The sequence below is a fragment of the Macrobrachium rosenbergii genome, chromosome 57, assembly GCF_040412425.1.
Source record: "Macrobrachium rosenbergii isolate ZJJX-2024 chromosome 57, ASM4041242v1, whole genome shotgun sequence".
NCBI lineage: Eukaryota > Metazoa > Arthropoda > Malacostraca > Decapoda > Palaemonidae > Macrobrachium > Macrobrachium rosenbergii.
The window spans coordinates 11,937,557-11,958,229 of NC_089797.1; the positions used below are offsets into that span (position 1 = coordinate 11,937,557).

General features: G+C 36.5%; 1 protein-coding gene across 18 annotated transcripts in view; it reads right to left on the reverse strand.

Moving 5' to 3' along the window:
* Positions 1-606: 606 nt before the first annotated feature.
* alpha-Cat (catenin alpha) overlaps positions 607-20,673 on the reverse strand; it is a 99,555-nt gene continuing 79,488 nt past the window's right edge. For 11 of the 18 annotated variants that reach the window (XM_067101392.1, XM_067101394.1, XM_067101387.1 and 8 more), the window contains one exon: positions 607-2,823. In XM_067101392.1, the coding sequence (XP_066957493.1) occupies positions 2,659-2,823 (165 nt within the window). In that variant the 3' untranslated portion in view covers positions 607-2,658. Of the gene's footprint in view, positions 2,824-13,184; positions 13,203-20,673 lie in introns of all 18 variants that reach the window. The other 7 variants (XM_067101390.1, XM_067101384.1, XM_067101380.1 and 4 more) reach the window with 1 other exon arrangement.

Consider the following 20,673-nt stretch of genomic DNA (forward strand, 5'->3'; position numbering starts at 1 on the left):
TAAGCGGGTTTTCTATGGTGACAACCTGTTTGCTTCTCCTAGGATCACTGCTCCTGGGATAACGGGTCACGCAAATTCAGACATACCCAATCAATTAAATTGTTTTATGTAAATATTTACCTGCTACCAAATTGTATGTTATGTGTTTATTTTTCTCAGGTATCAGAATGTATTCAACTCTGCTGTTGCTCATTTGTGTAACTCAAAGTGTGTTTGTTTATTGTATTTATTGTCAAATGTTATTGACCTCAGGTCACCCTAGTTCTCATTGTATTCCTCGGCGTGACGTCAGTCCGCCGCTATATAAATTGCCTGTGTCCACAACAAAGTGGCAGTAACCTTATCCTGCTCGTTTCTTTCGCACCTCTTAAAGGTTCACATACTGCTCTTTCAAAAGAAATCACATTTGCAAATTTACACAGAATAAATAGAACACAATAATTTGAAAGTGATACAAATGTATTTTTTACCTTTTACACAAAGGTGAACCATTATTCTGAAAATGCTTATTATCCACATTTACATATTCTTTCAGCTGGTTAACACATTCTGTGAGCCTACCTCAGTTACCAGCAAAAGTTTTTTATGTTAGGAAAATGAAAGCTCTTTGTATACAGTAATGTATTTTGGCACCTACAGCACATTACACTGACATAAATAGTATGAGGAATAATTAGCACTTGACAAATGCTATTAAATGAATAAATTATATTCATTCTTTACTGCAAACTGTGATTAAGGAATATAAGCAAAATACATTTTCTAATAAAGTGTACCTTTAGTATAAATGAACTCTAGATAAATACATTCCTGTATTAAATAAAGCTGCTATCTTGTGGATTAAAAATTCTGCAAACATAACTAGTCAATACAATTAAAATAAAACTGAAGAGTTTAGTATGTTCCCAAGATTCATTTACATGGAAATCAATAAACTATAAAAACGAAGGAGAAGGGTGTTCCTTTTCTACATGAAATAACTTTCTTCAGCTATTGTAACCTTATGTGAAGCAACAACTGTGTGCTCAAAAGATCAAACATTTCCCACATAGCTCCATCATGCTGCTGCTGTGTTGATCTGCTGAATTGGTTCCATACAATTAATCCTGGCTCATATATGCAGAAATGTGACATCATGTAGGTTAGCAAGCAAACTGAAGACTGTGCCTAATGTAAAGCGTAAAAAATTGTATTCACCAGGAATCTTAAGAGGATGGAATGTTGGCAACAGGACAAGTTCATTACTCCACTACGTAGACTAACAACCATGTCCCATATTGTACTATACAAAAGCTTAGTATCAAATACCATGGTGGTGAAACACAAGGTGCAAAAATGCATTTTTCTCATGCAATTAAAATTATTCCCTAAATGTACATATTGCCATACAAAAGGATTCTAAAAATGCAGAAGAGCTAAGGAGGCAGGAGTTAAGCATATGTTCCACCCAAAACGGAGTTAGGTTTACTGACATACTGATATACCATGGAAGACAAAATGTTGAGCATAACTCTTTTGTGGTCATATCCATTAGACATGAGAGGGACATTACAAGGAACAACAGAAATGATGCATGAAATATTCAGATATGCATAAACACTATCTATAATAGATGATAAATCCAGCAAAACTATCAGTGCTAACCCTACAGAAGTGTCGCAGACCCTTCCTGGAATATATTTCACCATATCTTCTGTATAACTGAGCTCATACTCCAACAATAACTCCAAATTACTCCATATAATTTATACGAAAATAAATGCAACTCTATTTTACTTGTAAAGCAAAATAATCCTAAGGAACTATATGTTGCATACTATGTGTATACTGTAATGCATTAGTTCCCTTCTCCTTCTTATAAATTAAAGGAGTTTCATTTCTTCGGGAAAAATAAAAAGCCTTCAGTTTTCCTCTGTTCTCCTTCCTTGAAAAGGAAGGCACAATAAGCATCATTCAAAAATGTTCCTTAATCAAACCAACTTCAACCCGGTATGCAAATAGAATTTGATATATAATTCTATACTAATAAGTATATGGAACTTGCTTTATAACAAAATAAACCAGTAATTGCCAAGTATAATTCTAATGTACTATTGTTTTTGGTGCCATTTGCTACACTGTGATCCCATTTTGAATCTTAAAACTACAATTACAAAAAGCTGCCGAGAGACACTTTAGAAATTGGTTACTTGTCTCAAATCAACAAAACATGATATGCAAGTTACTTACTTTATGTCATTACATTTATTATCTCCAGATACCTAGTACTTTGTCTCTAGTCCCTTATGCTTTGGTTATACAGTACTAGGATTCCCATCTTATATTATCAGGAATGTTGCTTTGCCTATGTAAATAAAGTACAGCTAAAACTCATTCTTGCATACATGAGGTACGTGTCATTAAAACTAAAAACCCAGTACATCACAATAATTATTAAGTAAATTTGTGGTACTGGCAAGTTTCAGTGTCTTGGATAAATGAACTTTGGATGAGATGGATGACTAAATTACCAAAAAATAAAATATTCTTGATAAAACCCATTAAACTTTTTTCAGATTGTTGGAATGCACTGATATTGGTCAAGTGAACTTTGTTTTGTACCATACTGGATATAAATTTTAATATATAGAAATACTTAAAAACTGAAGTATATCCCATTTAAATGGCATCTGCTGGACTTTGGAATTCTGCTAGAGCCTTCAGTGCTGATACCTGCTTCTTCTGGCTACCTTTGCGAACTTTAGCTCTCACTTCTTCTGCCTTTTCTCGCCTTACGAGTGGTTTCTTTTCTGGGGCTTTCATCTTCCAGACGACAATAGGCGACTAAAAGGAAATTAAAAAGAGAATCTCAGTTCACTGCATGATTGTTTTTAAAAGATATTCAAATGGCCATCCGTATATCTAAAATATACCACAAAAAATAAATTATTAGCTAAAAAAATATCATTCACTATTACTAAGGTTCATTGTATTCTAAAATACAGTATTGTCTCCCAATTCCACTAAAAGGCTCACAGCCCTTGGTAAAACAAACCATCTCCCTACATAGTAAGGGATAAAGCTTTAGGGCTTTAGGAACTAAGGTTTATTCTAAAATTAATGTTGACACACAAAATCAAATGAAACTTTTCAAACACTCAAGATCCCGTAAACAATGTAAACTGTAATTAATACTCCTTTGATAAACAGTCCACAAGTTATGTAAGATATGTCCTTAAACCAGATCATATTCACTACCCAACAACCCACAGCACATGTTAAATATTATGCACCAACACCACATGGCATGAATAAGTTATTTCCAAAGTCCTCTCTTACATATACAGTACTTACATATTCAGCTTTATTTTCATTCTCTCAAATGCTCATTTCTTACTGCTATGGTTTCCACCAGTTTTAAACAAAAGCATTGGCACTTTTAATAATCTTTTGAAAATTCTTATTACAAACTTAGTAGCTGTGAAGATAAAACATTTAATTTTGTACTTACTCACTTCATTATTTTACCTATCTTAGGTGACCTAACCCATTGTAAAAAAAAAATGTACAGAAAAGTATGTCCAATAGTTGGTGCTCCTTGAGTTCCTTTCAAACACAAGCAGAAATATACAAATGAATTTTAATAAATCTCAAAATATGTTTCTAAAATACCAGTTTTAATTTTTGAAGAGTCATCTTCAGCAATCAAATGAATCAAAGGCAATCCATTGTGTAAATAACAGGTTTGCCATTTAAGAAATAACTTCTTACACTTGATATTAGGATTCAACTACTAAGAAAATGGCACTGAGGGGGGAGGGGGGGAATCCAGATGTTCCTTTGCCTAGACAAAGAAAAAAAAATTACAGAATATCTGCCCCATATGCTTAACATGACATGGTAAGAATTGTAGCTAAAGAATAAATGAAAGTTCAAAGATGATTTATATTATGGAGCAATTAAAGGAGGTCATTGCTGAAGCTCAAAGGTGATAGCTATGGAAAGAAAAGCAAGGGTGATGGTACTGACCACAAGAAACCCTTGACTTATCAATGAAAGACACTTTACAATAGTGAGTGGCTTATGGCCAATCTCATTTGGCATACATGATAACCGTAAATAAGCACCCAAATTGCCAAACCAGACACTCAAATACAGTCCTTGCCTAACTATTGTGGCCAGCATCTGATGCATGAACCTGACAAGGTATACTGACTGGCTGTAATGAGATTCCATCATTAGTTTAAAGGACTCTGTAGAAATATGGAGTGAGAGATACTAAAGTGCTGAATCAAATAGTTCCCATGTAATCAACTGTGATCCCTTCTCCATCTGCCATGTAAAATGTATCACATAATTGTGGGGCAAATGGTCATTGAAAAGACAAAATCCAGGGAAAGTCAACCACACAATACACAACAAAGCCTACAACTTTCTTGCTGAAGATTTAAGATTACTCTTATGCCTGTCTGGAGTCCACACAAAGTATCAAAACTGATGATACTGTTTCTTGGAAAAATTCTTGGTGACCCCAATACTGGTTCCTGATTTTTTTTTTTTTTTTTCTTTACCACTTCAGTCAAAATAGAAAGGGATAAATAACCATTACTCCACAAGAATTTTTAAAAGACAATTAAATGATCGACTGTAACACAAGTAGTAGGATTAACAAAAAAAAAAAAAAATTTACCATTCACACCTAAATAAGAGAAAAGAACGTCGATAATGACAACTAGTGCACAGTAAAACCCCAGTCCTTGACCACATCAGAGCTCGACATAATCGGATTTCGATGCAAAATTTTAAGCAAATTTTGCATTGGAGCTCTACCAACAAACCAGAATCCGACCCGATGAATCATATGATGTTTGTAAACAAAAGTGTTTTGGTCAGCCACCGCTAGTTGGCACTGTTCCCACGCGTCGTTTAAAGCCCGCTAACTCTGCTGCTGTTGTTTTGAGCAAGTAGTACATGCTTGTACACGTATTTCCTCAGATTTTGTGGCTTTCTGCACTGTATTTTTTATTCAATCATGGGTCCCAAGACAGCTGTTGCTGACAAGCAGAAGAGGAAAATAGTAAGAACCACAAATAAACTCAAGAAGATTACTGAAAAGTACGAAAGAGGCATTCGTGTGACTGAATGTAAACAACGTTTATGTATTACTGCGATAGGCCACCAGAGTGGCTCTTTGGTTTGTTTATATCTGCTCATGCCACAAGCTGCCGACATTACTTAGGCAATTTTTCTTAAGTTTGTGATAACAGATATAATGCGGCTTATTTTTAATATTTTATTAATTTTCTGTAATAATTTGGCTTGTTTTAAAATGTTTTATTATTTCCAACAGTTTTTGTGCCTACCCGTAGCAGTACATATGGTACCTAGCCTAGCCTATGGTACTGTACTTGGTCAACCATCAGTAATACGGCCGCATTGGACGTAGGCCAGTTTTTTTATACAGTATACATTTAAAAATTTAAAAAGTGTGTCTAATACAGTTAGTTATTTAACCCTGAACTTATTTAATTGTAATTTATGTGTAATTTTTTGTATAAAAAGGCAAGGTTAGGGTAATGACTCGTGGTCAAGAATGGATTAATCCATTTTCAGTTTTTTGTTATGGGAATAATTGACTCGCATCTCGACTGAATCGCATCTTGATGCTGGTTTTGGAACGGACTAGCATCGAGGACTGGGGTTCTACTGCACCTATAACCAACCCTAACTAATCTATGTATATGGACTAAGGAACCTTACCAACCCAAATTCCCATATTTAACATCCCAAAACAAACATACCTGCCTACTGCGACAACTGAAAAAATAACAGAAAAAAAATTAACACCAGGACTTTATCCTGTCTCCAAAACACCTCATCATCACTCTTACCACTACTGGTAGTCCAACAGTAATTAAAAGTTAATCTTAAAATGTGTGTGTTTTTCCCACTTAGCAGATATACTAAGTAAAATCTAAGGATCTATATTTCTAGAGGAACATCAAGTTTTTAGTCATATAAGCATTATACCTTAGGAAGAAAAGCCAAGTCAGTTTTAAAGTGTTCACAACTATGTCAACCTAAAGTATTATTTAATAATTCCTCCCTCTAACCCATAATAACACTCTCAATTTCTTTAAGTATGAAAACTACACTATCTAATAGAGCCCAATTTCTAAACTTCTCGTTCAGTCCTTAAACTAAATTATCTAACCATAATTGTCAGCAATGTACAACCTAAAATTGACCTAAAATAAATCATTTGTTATAATTTTGCTATGGTTAAGATTTTAACTAAATGGCTACTAATACCTATTCATATTGCTCTCCCATAAGTGCTTAAACAATTATCAAATTATACAGATGATCATTATAACATTAAAATAATGCCTGAGCAAGTTCAGTGCACAGTATAAACTCATCAACCTTCAACAAATCAAATAGTGTAGATGAAATGAGTAACAAGCTGTCATCTTCTGTGGAAGACAACCAGAGTGGCTGCACTTCCTTGGAAGCAGTAGTAGTTGACTCTAAAGTCTATGTGCAGATTGGATTTCATTCTTCTCTTCCTGAGTGTCCTAACACGACATGTAAGAGCCACTGCTCCAGCAAGTTGGACTTAAATAACAAGTACTTTCAAGGCAACTGTTGTCAGGTTCCAGAGGCTTACAGTACCAATTCATCCAATTGAACATATCCTCTATAAAGTATGAACAAGAGTCACATTACAAAGGCAAGTAAAGACAGGAAGTGGGATATGAGGAATACAATGGAAAGAGAGAAGTAGATAAGCTTTTAATAAAAAAAAAAATTATTGTGAAGTGAGAGATCCAGGTATAGAGAGGGGCAAGCAGATTTTGAGACGTCTGCATGGAGGGGAGGAGTGAATGAATTTACAAGTTGCCTACAGGGAAGAAATGAGTGAGTTTCAAGGGCACCTACAGGGTAGAGAGAGGACAAGATGGCTGATACCCCTTGAGGAAGAAAAGGAGAATCTCCTGGCTTAATCTCCCTCTCTTGTTCATACTACTTTGATTCTGACACATGGTGCTACCGTACAAAGAAAATGTCTCTTCGTAGATAAAACATTTATACGCTTCTTCCCTACAAGCTGACTGATCAGTTCCCAAAAGTACTCTACACTCATTGTATGCCTGTAACCTCATACAGCATTTAATAACTGCCCCACCATGTTTCACATTTCCTGGTTTCAGTATACATTTAGTGGTGATGATCATACTTCAGTCTCCTTGCAGTATATAATTGGATTTTATCGGTGGCCAATTCATCAATATACATGAATTATTTTGTTTTCTCTAGTAATAAAAATTCCCTCTCTTAACAAATATCAGTCTGAAAATATCAAGCCTAACACTGATATCTCAAACATAAAGCCACCACTTTAGATAATCACCCTCAACACATGAAAAGACAAGACAACCTCTGCTCTTCTGTCAACTGTAAGAGCACTTCACAAACTATATCTATTGCTGTCATTATAATGGAAATTTCTTTTGTGGAAAAAGAAAGGTAAAAAACTGGACTGCAAAAAAAAAAAAAAAAAAAAAAAAAAAAAAAAAAAAGATTTCCATGGTCTCAGAGGAATCTCCAAATTGCACCACGCAATGTTTCAGGATCTGAAAGCTCCTCAGTTAATGTGGTTGCTACTAAAAATAGTTGCTCTGAATCATTTACCTATTCAGTATATTCACATACACACTACATTGGGAAACAAATTAATTTCTCACTTATTCTTTCATAACTATAAATATGTGTTTGCAAAATTAATAAAGGGACAACAGTAAATCCCAAACCAAACAAGTAATTAGGTGGTTTCAAAAACTATGTTCAAAATAATCATGAATTAATCTAGTGTACACATCAACTGAACAAACCAAACAGAACATCAAGACAAACAAAATAAAATATCACATGTTAGTAATGTTGTAGGCTATTCAAAATCACACAAAAACACATCTAAAACCATACTAGACTGACTATACAGGAGAAATATATTAGTGTTGACAGGGCAATTGATAATAAGGTCACTGTGGGCTCTAGTACTGGGAGCAGATACACAGTGAGAGTTGTCTTTTACTGAGGAAATGCATGTTGGCAGTGGGCTCCCATGCCACCTGTAAGGTTTATTGGGCCATGAGGACCCAGTGCAATTAAAGCCTTTTTTAATGTTCACACCAGGACTCTCTTCATGTTTCGGAGTTCCATAAATTCAAGAAACATCCAGCTACTGCTCATTGGAACTATAAGGCATCACACAAACACACTCAAAGTTTGAATTGCTTATAAACAATTGGTGCAACACCCAGAATTTAATATGAAGGTGCAGTTTATCTACTTTACTATCAATTAACATCCTCCAAGAAAGTAGATGATAAAATATGACTATACAATGTAATATCAGAGAAATATTTATACAAAATATAATAAAAGTGCTATACTGAAATCATATGCTGAGCGTGATCTATTCAGACACAACGGAAGCAGAAATGACAGACAATGGGCTTTACTAAAAGACAGCACAATAACTTCAACTTCATAGTGGGCTACACCAATACATTATGAAAAAATGACAAAAATGGCTGAAAAGTTAGAATATAAACACAAAAGCCCGTATAAGACACCCTCAAAATACCAAACTGTTTGGGATGAGTGGGTGTATATTGAAATAAGGATTAATGTGGGTATTTTTACACCTTGCAGGAAAAGGTGAACACCATGGGTAAACAAGCTAATCAAACATATAACATTTAGAGGGGCAATCTTTTAGTTACTTTGAACTTTGGCTGGCTACCCTGCAAATGTAGAAGGAAAATGCTGCATGAATGAAAAAACACAGATTCATATGAAATAAAGAAATCCTTTACAAACAACTAATAAAACTTAATTCAAGTGTTGCATTGCACTGACTAATAAACTAAATACATACAAAAAAATGTGACTAGACTGAAATGTGGATTAAAAAGCAGTGTTTTATTACCAGTCAAAAGTCTTCAATTTCCTTTTTAAGAGCAGAATACTTCTTCATACCCAACAACTTTAAAATATTCTTTTGCTCACACCATGTATATTTAAAAATATCACAGCAATTTTTGTTTCTAAACTAAACAAACCATTTTTTAAACAGGCTTAAACTGCTGCTCTTGGAAACAGAAGACCATTTCAAAAGGACAAACCTACTTCTGGATTGCCAATGGATGTTACTGGACAATCATAAGCAACAACCAAAGGAGAGAGGAAAGCCACCACATAAATAATTAGAGCTCATCATTTCTCTGTCATCAAATAAATACAGATTGTGGGCCTTCATATAAAATACTACAGTGGAATGTATGGTTTCAAACCATTTCATAGTAGTCACTACATGAAATATGAATACTCATATCACATATGCTGAGTAGTGCAATGAAATAAAATATCTTTTAGTTCCCCGGCAATGAGACATGGACAATGACCCATGCAATAAATTTGTGGCAATCTTTAAGAATTCCTGTTAAAAGCTAACTTTGGCAAGAAAAACATCTATGCAAGTATAATACACAAGAATGAACTGTTGTTTTACATAGGTTACAATTTGCAACCTCTGTATCCTGTCTACATTTTCTATAACTTTTTATGCCCCTATAAACAAAATGCAAACTTGGCAGTGACTCTGGAAAATAATGTAATATCAAAAATAGGAATATCCATCAGAGGCTTACAGTGGCCAGTGAATTTTTTTTTTTTTACTTATCCTTTTAAATAATGACTGCTTTCCACTATTACTGAAAAGTAGAATGAGAGACTAGTAAATGAATATATAAAGATGGAGGATTTCAACTTCCACCTAATAAGAGATTTTTTAGTCATAAATCCTTTTAGTTAATTTACAAATATCTGCTTCACATAAATTTGCACCTAATATTTTTTTGTTAACTTGAAGTAATTATGTTATGTCCAACTTGGTTTGTTCATTTTAAAATCAAGAAATAGTTACAGTAAGTCAAAGGTAATCTTAATTGATGGCCTACCAGATCTCACTGACCACTTTCCCTCCAAAATGAATAACCAAAGTTAGTATTCTAACAACAGGATGATCTTCTTTCCCAGACAGCAGTATAATGAGCATATGTAAAATATGAGGGATTGTGTATTGTGATGGATGTACAATTCAATTAGCCATAACTGCAGAGTCCAGTACAACGTCCAAGCTCATAAAACTCCCTACCAACAATTCATCTGCTCGAGAAACTCTCAAATGGATAAAAAAATAAATTAAAATTTTAAGTTCAAGTATAACATAAAACATGTTCCTCAACATTTACTATGTGCATAGACAGTACTGAAACAGGTCATCATTAAACTTTAACAGTTAAAGTTTGTTTTAAGTAAATTTCAGTAAGGTACTTCAATTCCAAAACAGTGCTGCACTCAAAAATCCCCAAAACATCTATTCCACATCAAACAACTTATTTTTCTAACAATGCCAATAAATATATCACTTAACTCCCTATATCCAGATATTACTTACATATACAGCATGAACTTGAGTCAGTAAGAAACTAGCCGACTTCCTAGCTGACAGTCACAGATAATTCCAGTTCAGCAACGTGCATGCTCTGAACCTACACAATTATTTTCCATGCTACAAATAGTCTTTCAAATAAACTACCACCAAGAAAATTACCATTTTGTCATTAGGTCAGCCAGCTTCTACTGGAAAGTAATTAGAGCTACATACATACACACATACCTGGAGACACATTCTACCTCAACAGTACCATAAGTCTAAAGAATGGTGCCAACAACTAATCTAGTGCCAAAATTTAGATAAGGAGACAAGCCCTCAAAATATATTATTATTATTATAGGGTCTGACGACTGACCCTGGGGTCTCCATTTATTATCACCAAACCAGTCCCCTTAACCTTAGCCTCTTGTTTTTTTGTACAGGATCATTCAGCAACAGATCAGATATGACCCATTATAAAATGGGCTTAATGGGTTTACATTACTAGCCACTCAAAAAAATATTAACCCCCTACATAATAACAAGGGCTTATTTGCAACAAATATGTAAATAAACATTAAAGGAGACAAATTTACTTAAAGAAACAAAGTAAAGAAATACAAAAATAAAACAAAGGATTATTAACAGAAACAAAATAAATTATTCAACAGTTTCCTAGCCCAACCAACTACTAAACCATTTAAGCAAAGGAAAATTATGTACTAAAAGAAAAGTGTGAGGAAATAAAAAAAAAAACATAAAAACAGAAGAAAAATATTATACACTCGCCAAGAGATAGAGAGATCAGCTTAAGTACCAGTAGCCACATGGTCACATGGTTAAATAGATACATAAAAGAAAATTATGTAATAAGAGAGAAGTGCAATGAAAACGAAATTAAAAGGCGTACGGTAATATATTTAAGAACAAGAACTCCCAACAGAAAAAAATTTTACTTCATCTACTTCTAGTCTTGTCCCTAGATATATTTTGCAACTGCAATTTTTTAAAAGCCTATCTCATTTCAGAACACAAAATTGTATTTTAATGATTAAGAAATTGTATCATGCACTGATTTTAAATACTGTACCACTAAAAAGAGATTAGTATAAAAAAAATTGCAGTGCTTTACTCAGTACTACCTTTTAGCAAAGTGTAAAACAAAAATAAAGCAACTCGGCATACAGTTACTTGGTATTATGAGCTAAAAAAATATGTAGTATATAAGTACTATGCTGCTGACTAAACTATTCAAATCCCTTTTCCTTTCCATGACTATAAGATACATTAATAGCTCTTTACTATGGAGCAAGCATAAGGAATTTTTCTTCAAGTTAAACTTACAATATCCAATGACTGCAAAAACCCATCGCTCATGTTCCTGCATTAACATTATTTTACTGCTCTCAGCCTAACTGCAATGAACTGAAACTTGTAAAAACATTGCTGTCTCTCACTTCTAGTTTTATGATATTGAATTTGTCTACCTTTTCATCTTTTCCTTTACAAATCTTCTCAAGATTGAAATGAGTTTTTAGTTTTAATAGAATTTATACTTCCTTTTTTCTGTTTTATATCTTCTTGTATGGTTTATAACTATGATCATGGGGTTCTGTGTGTCTGTCATTTTATCTTTTGCTAAACCACTCTTCTTACTATATTAATTTTTTTTCCCATTCAATCACAATTAATCAGGATAAATAAATGAGTACCATAAGCAATGTGTACAAATGTGCCTAAGGACTACCAGTTCTAACCCAGCTAATGCTTGTTCATCCGTGCTGACTTCTCACTTTGATCAACAAGGAAAGAGCATTTTTGTTGCCAAAGCATGAAATTAATTAGCACTGCTCAGTTCATCAGTGACCTCATCTTTTTTATAGACACTAGCACAAATTAACATCAGTCCAGACAAAAGTAACAATTACATTATAAATAGAAAAATTGAGCGGCAGCTTCTCTAAACTTCAAATTAACAGAGATGACATTCAAAGTTACCAAAAATATTTGCACCCATTTCTAGGGAATGATACTGCATATTCATCTTGTATATAAAAGCTCTACCATGCTATCACATGTCTTGTAATCTTAGAAGATTAGTAGAGCTTCAAAATACTAACACATAGCAAAAACATAGAAAAAGCAAAAAATTAATATAAAGGTATTAGCTGCCATATACCTTAAAATTTCCTAGATATAAGTGTTCATATTCATCCTAACAACTAAAAATATGTAATGCAAAGTTTTAGCCAGACTACCACAGGCTGGTCTAGGCCTAACAAAGAACATTAAAAAAGGCCCTCAACATCAATGATGGACACAGTAAAGCAGAGAATTATTCACCCAAAATTTTATCATATTCCAGTACCCTTAAGTACCATGATTTAAACAAAGTTAACACATTACAGTACTTCCTTAAGTAACAAAAATACTGTCCATATAGTACTCGCAACAAAACATACTGTAATACCATCCCTGCATGGCTAACACAAAGATTAGATGGACTTGAGAGTTAAACTTACAAAACACACACACACATACAAGTACCACAAACTACAATAAACCTTGAAAAAAAAAATAACTACAACTGACAAACAATTCACACCAAAATTTTCTGCAAGTGAAACTGACATTTCTGTTAATGTACATGCTGTAAATATTGTCTAATGTGCATGAACAGAAGGCACAATGAACTTACTGCTGCACGTCCTCCAGGCTGGATGTCAAGGGAATAGGAGAGATTTGAGGGTAAATACAAAAGAAAAATCTATAGGTATTTTGGACATCCCCGTGGCTCACTGGTGCTTTAGAGTAATGCCTCGATTTATCTTATATAATAAAGCTTTAATTTCAATAACACAAACTTGGCAGTCTAATACCTAAAATAGCAACACAGAAACAAAATTTGTTTTAAAGAAAAGCAGGAATCCCTGAGAGGCTTTAAGGGATGTAACACTTTCAAAGTCTGGACTTTATATAAATAAAATTGTAAATATTAAAACCTACTATGGGATGATGCATGATCTGTTAAACTTAACAATGGTTCCCCCATGTCCAACAATGGCAATCCCATTAAGCAAATATTCTTTAGACTGAGAAATTTTGGGGAAAACTCATATCAAGCTCGGTAACCTTGCAAGCAAGGATGGGTCTAAATGCTAAATCTATAAAACTACAAACACATTTTTATTGCGTACTGTTTAAAATAAACATACAGAAAAGGACTACTAAATGTTATTAGAATACTGGTAACCCTGGTAAAAGTGACTTCTCATTACAGAATTGGTAATTAACACTTTTTTATTTGTGTTGCAATGTTAAACCAAGGAGTAGATATTAAAATGTTTCTATTAAATAATCTTCAGAAAATAAAAACAGAAACTGTCCAATATATATTTTCCCTCTCACAAAAATACCTAGTTTCATCAAGCATCAAAACCCAATTATTAGAATATATAATGCCTTAATGAATACACTATGAAAATTCAGTTTAATAATACACAAGGTCTGGGACATGCTAGCAGGTTCACAACTAAAGACCTGCCAAGTCCAAAAAATTATCTTGCACCTACACTTCGCTTAATCTGCATTCATTTTAAAGATCTCAAGTTACTTGTATTTTTCACTTACTGTATATTAATTAAATTACCCTTTGCAGCATCGCTGCAAGATCAATGGTCTCAAAAATGACATTTTTTATGATAAAATAAAGTTTTATATATACTTACCAAGTAATTACATAGCTATTTTGGTTCCCTAACCTACGGCAGCTTAAAAATTAAAAATTCCAGCGGCAGCGCTACTATCATTAGTGTGTAGGTGACAAGGTCCCACCCACTATCCAGGACTCAAAGGAACAACTTAGCAGAGAGCTCAATCCGTTTCATGCTCTAATGTCCATGCTTCTGATCATGTAACTATGAAACTTTATCATAAAAATTTCATTTTTATATAAGTAACTTACAAAGTAATTACATACCTGATTCCACATTGTTAGGAGGTGGGAAAGAGCATGGACATATTCTACTCCAAAGCATTAAGTAAGTAATAAATTTGGTATAGATTTGGTACAGAAAGGGTGCTAACATTGAATAAATGTTTGTTGCTTCCTTACCTGTTGAGAGGGCTGCTGCAGGTAGGTACTGCCTCTGGTCAGCGCCTTCTCAACTTGTAGTGGACATGGCAGTGTAGCCAAGGGTCGCCCCTACATTAGTGGGAACTTTACAGCGGAGGAAGTACACTGCATGCTGACAATGTTTTAAAAGGATGCCCTTGCCCTGGGCAAAGACCAGAATGCAAAATAACAACAATATCAGCTACACCACAGCATTAAAACCATAACCTAACCATTACAAAATAAAAAACGAAACTGGCGGGTACTCCAGGTACAAAGTACCCCCAGGCTTCCCGTTGACTCAAAACCTTAAATCGAGGTGAGTGGATAGCAAATGAAGAGAGAGTTCCCTATGGTTCCTCTCCCAGCACCATGCCAGCCATGGATAAAGGTCCTAAAGTGTTACAATTTTCAAACACAGTCTCTATGTCCTTGAGGTAGTGTGAGGCGAATATGAACTTGCATCTCCAGAACGTCAACCGTAACATCACAGAAAGAGACAAGTTATGTCTAAAAGTGAGGAAAGTTGTGACTGCCCTAATTTCGTGAGCCTTAACCTTAACTAACGGAAAGGCTTCTTCCTGGATCTGAGAGTGGGCTTCTAATATTAGGCCAGGGTTTAGAAGGGTCCTCATTCTTTGTGAGGAAACCAAGAGAAAGAGAGCAGACTGCATCCCCTTGCACAAAACCTATTCTCATCTATTGCTTGTAACTCGCTAATACGTTTGGCAATAGCGAGAGCCACTAAAAAGAGAGTCTTCTTCATGAGATTCCTGAGGGAAACGGAACAGAGAGGTTCGAACTGAGGACCTGACAGCCATTTCAGTACAACGTGTAAGTTCCAAGAGACGCTGGAAGAACTTTCTTAGACATATCAAAATATTGATGAAGTTGCTGATATCTTGATTAGAAGACAGAGCCATTCCTCTGTGCTTAAAGAATAAGCTGAGCATCGACCTATACCCTTTGATGGTAGAGGTTGATAGCTTCCTGACGGACTTTAGGAATATCAAAAAGTCGGCTATTTGACTTATAGATGTCTCAGAAGAAGAGACATTATAGAGGCTGCACCACCATCTGAAGACTGCCCATTTTGATTGGTAGCACTTTGTAGAAGACGCTCGTCTGCATCTTGCAATTGTCTCTGCAACCTGCCTCGAAAAAGCTTTTGCTCTGATGAGACACTTGACAGTCTGAAGCCTGTCAGGGCCAGAGCGGACAACCCTTAGTGGAATCTGAGAAAGTGGGGTTGTCTGACCAGAGACCGTTTTTGTGGAGGGATTCTTGGGTAATCTACCAGGAGTCGAATCAGGTCTGGAAACCATTCCTTGTTCGGCCAAAATGGAGCGACTAGGGTCATGGAGGTGTTCTGATGTGTCGACAGCTTGTTGATTACTTCCCTGATCATTCCGAAGGGGGGAAGGCATGCACATTTAAGCCTGTCCAGTCCAAAAACATGGCGTCCATGCTCCATGCTTGACGATCTGGGACCGAAGAGCAAAAGAGTGAAAGAAGGTGGTTTCTCAACACTGTGAAAAGATCCACTCTGGGCTTGCCCCACAGTTTCCACAGATTGTCGCAGACTAACGGGTCTAAGGTCCATTCGGTTGGAAGGACCTGTTTGAGGTGGCTTAATTCATATGCAATAACATTCATTCTCCCTTGAATGAACTGGGTGACAAGAGTGACTTGGTTCTCCGCCCACAGAAGAAGATCCCTCGCCATCTCGTACCGTGGGAAGGAATGAGTGCCCCCCCTGTTTGCGAATGTAAGAGAGTGCAGTGATGTTGTCTGCAAGCACTACTATATTCTTGCCACAGACTAGATCTGAGAAAGACTGAAGGCCCAGGTGAACTGCTCTCAGTTCCTTTACGTTGATGTGAGAATTCTGTTGTACCATAGTCCATGTTCCGGAGACTTCCCAGCTGTCCAGAAGAGCGCCCCAGCCGAGAGAAGAGAATTCCTTCCTGAAGTCTTTCTACGCATGACCACCACTGGAGATCCTCTTTGATTTCTGACGTAATCGGGAAGACGAAAGAGTCTGGTTGGGTCTTTCTGCATCAGTTCACTTTGAGGAAAAACTGAAGGGGTCTCAAGTGCAGTCTCCTTAATTTTACAAACTGCTCTACTGAAGCGAGGGTCCCCAGAAGACTCATCCACTGCACTCCCGAGCAGGTAGGAAGAGCAAGGAACTGACTGACAGTCTGAAGGCAGTTTTCAACTCTTTTGGGCAACAGAAAAGTCCGAGAGTTCAGTATCATCCCTAAATAGGGAATCTCCTGAGGCGGTGTCATAAGGGATTTCTTTTCATTTATGAGAATGCCTAACTCCTGTATCAGGCGAAGAGTTCTCCTCAAGTCCTCTACGCATTTTTCCTCCAATGACAAGCAGGGAAGCCAATCGTCTAGATATAAGTTGACGTTGATTCTCAGAAGGTGTAGCCAATTCCCTAGAGGAGCAAGGATTCGCGTGAAAACTTGAGGGGCCGTTGACAAACCGAAGCATAGGGCCTGGAACTATAGTACTTTGTCCTGAAAAACGAAACGTAGAAATTTCCGTGAGTCTGGATGAACAGGGACGTGAAAATATGCATTCTGCATATTTTCACCATCCAGTCCCCCTGTTGTACCAAGGACATGACTGAGTGAACGGTTTCCATATGAAACTTCGTCTTCAGTACAAACACATTCAAGGAGCTGGAGAGAACTAGCTTGGGTAACTTGGTACCTTCTGACAAATGCTTTTTCATGAGGAAGGTAGAAGCTGGAGAAGTAGGCGAAGCAGGCACGAAGAAATCAGGAAAACTATCCAGGAGGAAACGCAGAAGAAACAAGTAAGCAGAAGAGGGGACCGTATCCTGAGCCTCTTCCTCCTCTGAAGAGACAGGAGACAAGGATTTGTCCTTGGACTCTGGAGCAGAAAAGGATTTCTTCATAAAACCCATAAGCTCAGTCAATTGACACTTGAATGGGGGTAAAGAATCTTCTCGAACCGTTGAGGATGACGGAATAATATAAGAAGCTGCATGGGTCCCAGAAGCATAAGCTGGGCGTTCGGTTTTGGCGTCAGAAATTCAGGCGTTGGCGGCGGGCGCTCAAGAGCGGTAGTCTGGTGCGAGACAGCAGGCACCGGGTGCTCATCAGCGAAAGTCTGGCGTGAGTTGGTGGGTGCCAGGCGCTAGGAAGAAGTCAGGCGCTTAGAACACTCGTAGCTCTCAAGACTGTCTCTTAACAAACTCAGATGATGAGCAGGAGAATCAGGCTAGACTTGAAAACTGTAGGAAGGTTGTGGGCTAGCCTCCCTGTGCCTCTTGACAGCCAGGGGAGAGGTGTCACCAAGACCCGCATGTCTCTGGAGTGGGCGCGAAGAAACAGAGTAGCAATATTGGAGCTTCTTGTGTAGACTGGAAGTTTCCGAATCTGAAGACAGTTGATGCACTGGAACGCCTTTCCAATGGTGTTTAGTCGAAGCCTGGGAGCAAACGACAGGCAAATTCCACCAGCCTCCCTTGGACCTCCGGTATGTCTTCTCCCCGGTGTGGGGGAGCGGGACAGTGACCTTTGTCTAGGAGCACTGGTGGGACGGACAGCCACCTCCTCGACACTCACAGCACTCTCACTTCTCACTGCACTTTCATTACTCACATTTTTCTCCATTAGAGATCTAATGGCTAATCCCATTTCCATAATTGTATTAGATAATACACTAAACTTCTGATCAAACCTTGATTCGAGGCTGGCAATGGCACTAAGAGCAGACTCTTGGGAACCTGGAAGAGGAGTAGATGGTAAAGTGGGAGGACTTAGGATAGGAGAAGAAGGAGGAATTGGAGTAGTAGTTCTATCATCCCCTACATTATCCAAAGGAATAGAATCTGCATTGACCCTATTCTCAGCCCTAATGGCTGCTTTCCTCTTCCTATCTCTTTCTAATTTTTCTAGATGAGATTTCAAGGTTTTCCATTTCTTATCCTCCCAATCCTGATCTTTACTAATTTCTTGCCCCCTACATTTAGTGCATTTTGTATGAGAATCATATGAAAGCTTGGTTAGCCTAGTTCTGCAACCCTCAGAACAGAAGCGAACACTTGATGAACTGGAATCCGACATCGTTAACTAAAGTAATTCCTAAAGTTAACACGAAACAACAATTCATCAATGATACCAAGCCACCAAGCAACAAATTCTGAATACTTCACCAAGATCGGGCAAATAACTAGCCGAAAAGTGAAGAAGCAGCTGCGTAAAACCTCCGATGTTGACCGGAAGCCGGCAGGAAACAAACTGAGCTCTCTGGTAAGTTGCTCCTTTGAGTCCCGGATAGTGAGCAGGACCTTGTCACCTACACACTAACGATAGTAGCGCCGCAGCGCAAATTTAGAATTTCTAAGTTACCATAGGTTAGGGAACCAATAGCTACGTAATTACTTGGTAAGTTACAAATATAAAAACTAGGATCATAAAGAGACAAAATTTTTAAAATCTCAATAAGTAAAAACTGATATCCTACACTGAATCAACCTATTACTTATCATTAGCCCTCATTCCTGGTCAACATGAATCCTAGCTCATTCATTCCTGACTGAAAGAAATAAACCTGTGCATGCAGTTCATGGGTCCTCAGGTTCAAACCAGCAGAGCCTCACTTTTCACCCAGCCTGCTAGTAAAAAATCTGGTTTCACTGGTATTCTGGCTAATTGTTTTGTAGGAATTACTTAAAAATCCATTTGCTTTCATTATTATTATTATTTTAGTAGATGAAAACTATTCACATGGAACAAACACACAGGGCCATTGATTTGAAATTCAAGCTTCCAAGGAATGTTGGTTTCAACCTCCCACCGCAGACCCCACACTGCAGCAGTAACTGATCAACATACAACGCCAGTGATTTTTCATCATGCTGGGGGAGACGTGAACCCTCAACACTAACATGCCAAACACTAACCACTATACCAGCATTTACCCCCTTTAACCTATCTTTTTCAGCTGGTAAAGAAAAGTTTTAATGAAATTCAAAATGAAGAGTACTTAGCAAGGAAAGTGATTGTCTGTCAGCTTTTAAGTCTCATTATTCATGGGAATAGGGGACAGGTAATTGTTTTAATATACAGTAAACCTCCGTATTCATGGGGGATGCATACCACAAGCCACCCACCCCACAAATAGCTAAAATCCGCGAATACTTAAAACCCCTCTAAAAACTCTAGAACTGCCTCTTTTGATAGTTCAAACACAAAAAAAAACTCTAAAAATGCTTATACCTGAGTATTTTAATAGTTTTATCACAAAAAAAGCATTCAGTCATTAAAATATGAAAATACAGTAATTAGTGAATATTTCTTAGTGAAAAATACCACGAATGGGTGAATTTTCCGTAAATAATGCGTATATACGTTCCACAAAGAAATTTGTGAATAGGTGAGTCCGTGAATACGGGGGGGTTTACTGTATTATGTAGTTTTATAAAAATTAATCATTATTATTCTGTTACTTTCATTAAATAGGTTAGTGAAGAAGGTGTACGCATTGTACATTTAAAAAATATACACAAAGTATGCTGTTAATTTTATTGGGTGTTTGTAAAGCCAGTCCTCTCATTATGTTTGGAATGGGGCAATGGTGGTTGTTGTGACATGAGCCATGTTGTTTTTCTCAAAGCTAACTGTACAGACTACAAGGACCTCAGGATGCATGAGGCAGATGCACAATGTTAACAGAGCTGAAAAACCCTTATGAATCAGGAATGAGGTGTCTAAAATTCAAAAGGACACAAAGGTGGAATGATTGTAAGTAAAGACTTTTTAGGAACAGATAAATTTTACTTTTAAAAATTACCATATTCTCTAGAAAAAATTTCCATATTTTCCTTTGGAATCTTGCTTTGGTTCATGGCTATCAGGATTAGGAAAACTTTATATAATTGGGACTTCAAAAAAGGAATCTCTAAATAAGCAGTTTACAAAGGACAAACACGTGCTGACTTGACATAAGAACATCTATCACAAATATCACTGTTAGGTTAGCTCATCTCTGATCTGTCTATAATAGTGCTACTTTTTTTTTAAAAAAA